General features: G+C 37.3%; 1 protein-coding gene across 1 annotated transcript; it reads left to right on the forward strand.

The window, feature by feature from the left end:
- Window positions 1-1,420: 1,420 nt before the first annotated feature.
- LOC104522595 (V-type proton ATPase subunit S1) lies at window positions 1,421-6,085 on the forward strand (the record flags this gene model as incomplete). Its single annotated transcript, XM_010164928.1, has 2 exons — window positions 1,421-1,658; window positions 5,802-6,085. Coding segments are annotated over 2 exons (448 nt in total), but the record flags the coding sequence as incomplete, so codon positions are not given.
- Between the last annotated feature and the right edge of the window lie 3,834 nt (window positions 6,086-9,919).

Below are 9,919 nucleotides of genomic sequence, written 5' to 3' on the forward strand. Positions count from 1 at the left end.
TTGTTTAGTCTAGAGAAGAGAAGGCTGAGGGTAGACCTTACTGCTCTCTGCAACTGCATGAAAGGAGGGTGTAGTGAGGTAGGTGGTTGTCTCTTCTCCTGGGTAACAGGTAACAGAACGAGAGGAAATGGCTACAAGTTGCACCAGAGGAGGTTTAGGTTAGATACTAGGAACAGGCTGCCCAGAGAAGTGCTGGAGTCACTATCCCTGGAGGTATTTAAAAGACAGGTAGATGAGGTGCTTAGGGACATGATTTAGAGATGGGATTGGTAGTGGTAGGGTAATGGTTGGACTCAATGATCTTAAAGGTAATTTCCAACCACTGTGATTCTATGATTCTATAAAATACGATGTGCCACGTTTACAGATGACTGCTTCATTTTCAAACCTCTATCTAAGTATTACTCCAAATTTTAAGATCCAAATACAGTGTTACCCATTGTGGGTAGACATATTAGAATATTTCATTTTATAGAAAGTCTCACTTATTGCTAAAAAGATTCCTTTTCTAAATTCTTTGTGGTTGTCAATAAGTACAAAAATCTTCAGCAAACTATATAAAGCAATACATGCATGGACCAAGGAGGGTTAAAATATTAAGCAACATACAATAAGGAGAAAGGTTTATAATTTCCTTATGAGATAACTTGAATACCTAAAAGTAACTGGGTAAAAAGTGGTAAAGACTAGGACATAGTCCTGATCTGTAAAGGATCAGGATGTACTTCTAGATGTTCTCAATTACTTCTGTTTCAGAACATTTGGGAGGTGTTGAGACTGCAGTGGTAGTAGCATATCTATAAATCCCATGATCATAAACTACTGGAAACTGCTGTAATACTACACATACACAGACCTTTTCAAAATGAGAGAATATTTATTTGTGCTTAACCCACTACAAATTTGGAAACTATGGATGATGACCTCTCCCCAGCTTCCAGTGAGAGAAAACTCTGTAGTCTACTGCAAATTCAGACATTTGCAAAGGAAATTGCCATTTAGACATCTGAGCCAAGGAAGACTTGAAATGATAAATCAGAATGGTTATCATGCCTGCACCTATTATAAAAGCAATTTTTTAAAAATCCCGTAAATTTTTTACTGGGAGCCGCTGCAGGCCTACTGACAGTATCTCAAGGTCTGTTCCACTGATTATAAACTGTTGGTAACTGATGAAATACTGCACTGGCTATGGAAAGCTGTACTTGTGAGATGAAACTCTAAAAAGTAGCAAAAACATATTCACAGAGTCTCTTCACTTATGAACAATCCTAATGACATGGGAGGCCAAGCTAAGATACAAGCTGTGATGTTTGCAGTGATAGTGAACCTTTATCTGCCACCAGTACTTTATCAAATGAATATTAACTTTTTCCTTCTGTCATTTTGACTTTTTTTTTCCCCTCTGTTGTCTTTCTAGGTTTTTAATGACCAACAAGTTCTATGAAGGCTCAGCTAGAAATTGGTCCACTTTAGATGCAGTTGAGATTGTACAAGATGGAGAAAAGTTTGCTAAATTTAATGTTTCTGTCATCTCCGCTCCTGCAGAGTATTCATTTCATTGTCAGCTGGTGGGAACAAGCAATCTCTATCCTGCAAGGCTGATTCCATCCAACAATGAGGCAAAAAAATGGGATGTTTTCATTTCTAGGTTGCAAGTGAGTACGTATTGCCATGTCAGAGATAATCCCAAGAACTCTTACTTGCTATTGTAGGTGCTGAACAACACACTTTCATAATGCCCTTACTTTAGTTTCAGCCTGAGGCAAAATGTAAAAGAAAAGCTACTTTTCCTAGCTGAGCTATTCAATTAAGGGATAAAAAAAAAAGGCAGTTGCTGAACAATAAGAACATGAAAGCACAGCTCCGAAAACAAAAAACTATGAAGTTGTCCATAGAAAAGAAAGCCAAATAAAACCAAATGTGCTTAATCAGGCAAAGAATGGCTAAGTCTCCATGCCTGTTTAATGAATAGGGCTGCTACTGGAAACATGGGCCTCTTAGGTAGGTGGTTTTATGCTGCTTACTTTGTTTTTACTTTGATTTCTTTGCACTTTGTTTACCTAGGGAAGTACAACTTAGTGTGGTGACTGTTTTCAGTGACATAGACTGTCTGTACTCCTACAGATAGAAACAAAGCCCAGTGCAATTACATTTAATGGAAGGTTTGCCATGGACTTCAGTCAGGAGCAATAGGAGGTATCGCATGGCCCAGAAGGAAAGCAGCTGGTTTTTTTTGGGTTTTTTTGTTTTTTTTTAAATGAGGCAAAAATTTTCTCTGTATTTAGTGCAGTAGTACAGACTACATATGTCAGGTGTAGATGGTTACATCTTTATTTTTTGAGCATTGATCTTTACTTAGGAGAAGCACATTAACATTTATAACTTAAACCAATATTGCACTAAGAGATCTCTTCGATTAAAGAGATCATGGAAATGATGGGAATAATTGCAAAATGGACTCTATTTGTCAAAGATGAGCTAACCCCATGATAACTGGATAAAAATGCTGATATAAATGTATTTATTATTTTGATAACAAACCAAATCTCAATAATCTGAGTCCAGATTCGAGTTTAAACAACAGAAATCTCAAAGGAACAGCATTGGTGCAGAGATTTATTTTCCACAAATTCCAGGATCAAGTTCCACAGTTTTTTGAGAAACAACATAGAAATACACACCAATGTTGTGAAGGTTCCTCCTGATGGTATTTTTTTATGTAAAGGCCTGAAAATAGCTGAGTGCCTGCAGCTGTACTTTGCCTAGTGAGTACTTTGAGGTTAGACTTTGGCATCACTAGGCTATGAAAGTACATGAGCTATGAAGATACAGAGCATCCACTTACAACATATCTTTTCCTTGAATTCCTACATACATTGATACTTTCCTGTTGGGAAAGGCCTTTTTTCTCTGGTCAAGTCCTAAGCATGGAACGCAACCTGAAAACTCCTCTTCTGATCTTTTTTGTTGTGTGAGAAAACAGAAAGTCAACATTCTGGGCTAGTTTCTATCTGGACTAGTTCATACTTTTGCAGATATCTTCCACTGATACACAGTAAAATCTGATTGATCTCAGTATCAGTCTTTATTCTAGAATTAGCTTTAGAAACCTCCGAGCTCTGTTGCCTGGTGAAAAAAAGCGCATGGGATGTGCTGAGTAGTTGCAGCCAGCAAAAAATCTTGTTACTGAAACTGAGGAACATGATTTTCTTGAGTGTTATGCAACGAATTAGAAACTAGGATCCAGTGCCAATCTAGATGGTACAATTACACTTTGCAATGTTGAGTTTTGAAAACAGTATCATTGTATTAAAAGGACATGGCATCTGTAAAGTGAAGTCTTGCATAGCTTGTTCCAAGGCAAGGCTGAACTGATGCAGTCTTCTGCTTTAGTTCTGGAGCTAACTCAATCACTACAACCTAAAGAACATCTATGGGATGCTATCTAGGTGTGCCCATAGCCTAGGATGTTACCACTCATAGCTATACACAGTACCAAAACTGCTCTGGTTTGATGTGGGGTTTTTGTTAGTTTTGTTGTTGTTACAGGAATGGTTGTTCTACCATGATACCTTTCATCCAATTGAGGGTCTCAGAATTGTCTATGAAGTTAAAGAGGACGCTGCCAGCAAAAGCACCACTTTTCTTTAGTATGTGTCATAATGATTTAGAAGCCCATTTGTTCCTAAGAAAAACTGCCAAAAACTTCAAAATCAGGAATATTAGAATTCTTTGTGGTTGATATTTCTAAGTTCAAAAACTAGATGTTCAGTGTACAGTGAAGAGCTATGAAAACAACAGATTTTGCTTGAAGGCTTTGTCAAAGGTCAAATGATGAGAAAACTCTCATCAGTTGGAGAAATCAAAACTAATTGAGAAATCTAATCAGAAAAATATTTTGTAAATTATCATTAAACGCAAACCAGTATAACCAAGACAAATTATGCTGGTCCAAACACTAAAATTAAAATTTCCGCAGTACAGAGGCCTTTATCCAAAAGACTTTTGCATTCATAAAAATTAAAGAACCACATGTAAGTATTTTTAACTTTTCTATAGGTAGAAAAGCTGCTAGGAGTCACATTTTTATCTCCCATCTGGGATCTAACACCCCTGCAGAAATGATAAAGCTTCAGAAAAACAATAAAAGAACCCTGCATACACTTCATTGCCTGCCTAAAAGTAGACTTAGTATTTTAAGAATGTACAATTAAAGCTTTCACCTCAAAGGTTCAATAAGCATAATCCTGCTTCAAAAAAACCGAATAGGATTGACATAATAAAATTCAGTATTTCTGGCTCTAAATCAGAAGTGGCAAAGCCTTTCTAAACCAAATACACCTGCTAAGTGCTTCAGAGAGTTCTTGTAAATGTGGTAACAAGTATGTATTGTTTTCAATCCATTTTTGAACATAAGTGACATAAATCTATCACCTGCTTTCTGTTTTTATTGTAAGTAAGTCTTTCAGACTACATTTCTTAACTCCTATTCACATTCTCATCTGTTGTCAAATCAGTGGCTTAACAAGTGAAGGCTTTGGTAATCACCTGTATTCTCTAAAACTATGCAAACAGTTACCCAACCCAAAAGCTTAGTTTCATTAATCCTGCTTTAATCAGAAGTCTGACTGCTTATAGGAAAAGCAGGAAGTCTTTGCAAGTTAGCTGCCATGATCTGACTTGGAAAGATTCTTCTAAGAGGCCCATAAAAGCTTGAAATGCTAAAATTGCCTTCACCTCCACAGTCTCTAAATAGTCCTTAGTTCTGCATATGATAATAGTTTTATTAATCAGCATCCTGGAAGGTATTGACATTGGTCTTACCACATATGTTACGTACACATTAACTTTAGGTGCCTGAGCCATGAATGAACTCAAACCCAGAATGATTGCTGGTGTAGCAAGGTATGCAAGCCACAAACTAATTTCTTCAGTGTTTGTATCAACACCTTTCCTAGGAAGTAAAAATTCTTCTATTACCACAAAGCTTTCTATTTAGTTTGTCATAAAGGATAGAGTAAACATGGAGTGGGAACATGGAAAATTAAAAATCCATTAACTTCTACTTCTTTGCTTATTGCTTGGTGAGGGAAGCTATTTAAATAAAATAATACTTTAAATTTTATTCTATAATATTTTATAAAATATACTCAGTTGTAAGGTCTTGTTCTTTACTGATGGATTTATGATGTTTGGCGCTTTCCTTACACACCCATTTCAAAGAATCTGAAAATACATAAGAATCCCAGTCTTCATTTTTCTTTATAAAGTAATTTAAGAAAGACTCAAAAACACAAATCAGATTAATTCTTTCCTTCCTTCATTTTCTTCCACCAGTTAGATTCCTTTCCTTCTGAAGGAATCAGTGCTTACATCATTATGCACATGTGAGTAGAAGGGAGATTGTCTTCCCTGTCTTCATAGTTTTGTAATCCTTTGACTGGTTTTAACAAAATTTTTAGAAGGATAGTAGTCTCAAAAGCATTCAGTTTTTGATACTTTTTGCAAAATTGGTGGCTAGGCAGAAAATAGAACCCCAAATAAGTTGTTTTTTCTGAGAAAGATAATATGGTAGGAGCTCAGTCAGCAGCATACCTCAAGAATCCAGTCAAAGGAGAGATATTACAGATTTTTCTAACTATCGGAATAGGTCTTATGGGTTTCATATAATAACAGACAACACAGATCTGAGTGGTAACTAACAGGCGCACTTTTTGTAATTACCACATATGTTCTGAAAGTAGGGCCTCCGCTCCACACTTAATTGTACTCATTTATTTACCTTTCTTAATTTTCAGATGCAAGGCTTCAACATTGAAAACAACCAGTTTTCCTATGCAAGTGACTGTGCAGGTTTCTTCACTCCTGGAATCTGGATGGGCTTGGTAACATCTACAGTTTTACTGTGGATCCTGGCCTATGGAATCTATATGATCATGCAGCTCACAACAAACAACAGATTTGATGATCCCAAAGGTCCAGCTCTGTCAGTTCCTCAGACAGAATAACCATGGTTTGACTTAATGCTGCTACAACTTTTCTTGGTCTGATATTTATGATTTTTATAACCTTTCTACTTCATAATATGTGCAACATAAAAGGATAGCATAGCAGAAAGGGCAAATTTAGCTGTATATTGCAAAGATCCTTATGCTTGACAACAATAATAATTCTACTTGTTATTATCGTCTTTTGTTATCAAGTACCTATGTTAAGGGTCTGAGGTGAAGCTGTAGAGGCTATTACTGTATTTGGCTATTACAAAGACCATTATGAACTGCCTTCAGGTTAACTATCATTGGTGAAAAAAGGATAACACAACATAGATAAATGGGAAGGATAAATAACTTATTTGATAGGAGACTGTATATTGAAACTACTGGTCTCTCTTAAGGCTCTTTAGTAAATATGTCATGTTGATGCTACATTTTAAGAAGGCTGAACTGTACTTTGTCATTTTTTCACTGGAGAAAACCATCCATAAATGTACAAAACTAAGAAAGTATAAGTCACTAAATAAATAGCCTTGAAAACTCTTTTCAAAATACATCACTGTTCAGATGTGGTATCACAAAAGAGAACTGGTGGATTAAGGTTCAGCTTCTATCTGATGTTATCTTATGCCTGTGAGAATTATGTTGAGTAATGCTAACTTATGTTTATTTTAGCCATGGACAGTGGATGGAGTCACTAAGAAAGACAGATCCTTGTCCAGACTAGTCACAAAATGATATTTGGTGCCATGGCAATGAATGCAACTTTTCAACCTCATAACTTAGTATGATTCAATGTGCCAATGCAGACAGTGCTTAACAGAGATAAGGTAATTTTCTTAGCAACTCTCCTTTCTCAAGTGTCTTTGGAATAGCTATGAAGTTTCTACAAAAAAGGAAAAAAACAAATAAAGTCATTAGAAGCACTATGCTACTGTACTTTTTAATTCTGAACATGTTTATGGTTAAACCAATGATTCCAGAAGCCTAAAAACATTCAGTGTGTGCTGAATTCTTCTGTGATTAATAAAGACACTGCATCTTCTCATCAGGTGATCTGACTGTAGAGTGAATTGCTAAATGTTATGCAAAACTAGGAAATAGTAAAAGAGTGATGGTAAAATAGTAAAAAATGGTAAAAATAACATTTTCATTCTTTCTTCTGCATTTTTTTTTTATGACTGTGCATGTTCTACTAGTAGTTAAAGAATGTAAAGATACCATTTTGACAAAATTACATTTGTCACATGAGAAAAATTCTAACTTTCCTGAGCTTGATTCATGTCATAAGACAATGATATAGAGGAAAGACAGTTAGAATCAGCTATTTAACGAGACCAACAATAGTTTCCACCCATCATTCCTGGATGTCACATTTTTATTATGCAGTGAAAGAGGTAAATTAAATGCTGTCTGAAGCTATTCCTCCGGAATCATTCAATCCTGACCTAGAAAACAAAAAGAAAGCTGTCATGTAACTAGCAAAGGTGACACCTCTGCTGTAATATTTTTCCCAAATATTTTTCAAAACCTCAAAGAATGCTGGCATTCAATCTCACACAAATGATGTGTTAGAAAGGCACATTTGCTTTGCAAAAATTAGTTGCCAGGAGAGACAACTGGACTTGCTTTATTAATTCTCCCTTCAAACCAAGTTACATGAATGTGGCAATTGAAAATTGACATAATAGTGATGTAACTGGTAGCTAGAAAAGAGGAAGGCTATTACAAAGGACTTGGTTTGCAGAAAACATCTTTCTGATGACTTTTACATAGGTTTAACAAATTTTGGAACATATTTTGTTCAACAGTGGTGATATATAAGAACTGAAGAACAGCTTTACAAGGCCACCCAGCTCAGGATCCTATCTCCAGTAGTGGTATGAGTATAGTGAGCATGTAGTAGTACTTCCTGTGGATGTTTTCCCATTCTCCACTATTTAAGCTTAGGGACTTTCTCAGCCAGAGGTGGTAGCTTTGTATTTAATAACTCTGGGTATAGTTATAGTCCATGAGTTTGTCCAGCCTCCTCTTGAGCCTGTGGACTGTCCTAGAGCTCACAGTGTCCAGATTCTAGTGTGGCACTGGGGGTACCTGTATCCTCTCTTGCTTGCCTGGGCTGGACCCTGGAGAAGAGGATGAGGAAACAGAGTCTCATATAGGCTGTACCATGGGGAAGAGATAAGCCTCTTTCAGAAGAGCTCAAATTGGAAGAGATGTTGGAAGAAATGTTTGTTGGCTTAGCTTTTCTCTGATTCAGTAAAACTGAAGCCCTCTGAAAAGGCCAGACTGAACTGTCTGCTGTGTGATATTACACATTCCAGGGGGAAGTGGAAGGCATTTTTTTGACAGAAAAGCTTTTTCCTTCTGCCTTCTCTCACAACAACGATACCATGAATGCTTTGGCAAGTAGGGCCTGTAGGGGCATAAAGGCTTTTTCTATAGTGAGTTGGGATATCCCTGTGATGGAAAGCTCAAGTTGTGTTGTAGCTATTGATGTGGCAGGGTTATCCTTGTGACGTCTGTGCTGGGAAAAAAAACAGCAGAAAAGTAAGGGACCTGCCTGCAGCCCTAGCTGTCCTGGGGGCCAGGTGGACTGGGCTCTGGGGACAATGGCCAGTTCCTCTTAGAAGAGGACTAACTATTCTCTGTACACATGCGGTGGGTTGACCTTGGCTGATTGGCAGATGCCCACCCAGCTTCTCTGGCCTCTTCTCACAGAAGCTACCCCTGTTGCCAACACCTGGACATGGACATCCAATATACCACCTCAGGGGGCCCTGTGTGCTGCTGGAACATGCCATCTTGAACACCTGCAGTTGTACATCTCGCTGCCCTGTGGCTGAAGACAAAGGCAACTGATCACTGATTTTAACAGAGCTGAATTCCTTCCTTTTAAATATGGCCAGACCTCAAGAAATTCTAGCAGGATTTTGCAGCTGCCTGTGTTTGTTTACCTCTCTGAATAAAGTGAGAAACCTGTCAGGGGCCTTACAGTTCTGTGTACTTCTGATTTCACAAAGCAGCTTAATCATAGGTGTACTTGTTAAAACATGCCTGCTCTGGGAGCTGTTCCAGCCAGAATATTAGTTCTGTCTGGAAGATGTGAACCTTTAGGACTTCTCCCAGAGTTCACAGAAGTTATCAGAGGTACTGACTTCTGTGAGTGCTAGCTCATTTCTCTACAAAGTAAAAAAATAAAAATAAAAATTGCTTTCAAATGCATAAATAAATGAAACTTTATAAAGAAAAAAACCCAGAAACTACCAAAAAAAATGGCACAACTTGAAAAAATCAATTTAACTGTGAAAAATCAGGATAAAAACCAGAGGAAAACCAAACCTAAACACAAAAGTCCTGAAGCCATAGGTTAAGGTATTTCTTCACAAAATTCAGCAATGATCAATTGTTGGAGGGGAGAGATGAGATGGAGTTAGAATCTGAACCTCCTGACCTATTACAGATTTCCTTTGTGTCTTAATCTGTTGGTTTCTCTGCTTGTAAAATTATTCATTTCACAAATCACATGGAAACCCAGAAATGACTTATAATGAAACAGAATTGTAATAGAAATAGTCTGTGTAGTATTTTTATGCAGGCAGTTGTCCTGGTTTTGCTAGGATAGAGTGAATTTTCTTTTTATTAGCTAGAATACCTGTGTTTAAGTATAGGATTTGTTATGAGAAGAACATTGATAACAGTACTGATGTTATTAGCTGCTGCTAGAGCTCAAGGCCATCATGTTTGGCTGGTTCACAGCTGCACTAGGACTGGGAGGGAGAAGTGCAGTGAGTAGCAAAACCCAAACTGGCATTTGGATGTGCCAGTGAAATATTCCATATCATATCACATCATGTCAGTATATTAACCAGGGCTGATTGGAAGATGGGGGTATTCTCTTGGGCATCGCTCAGGCTTGGTCT

This window comes from Antrostomus carolinensis, unplaced genomic scaffold (assembly GCF_000700745.2).
Source record: "Antrostomus carolinensis isolate BGI_N321 unplaced genomic scaffold, ASM70074v2 scaffold12163, whole genome shotgun sequence".
NCBI lineage: Eukaryota > Metazoa > Chordata > Aves > Caprimulgiformes > Caprimulgidae > Antrostomus > Antrostomus carolinensis.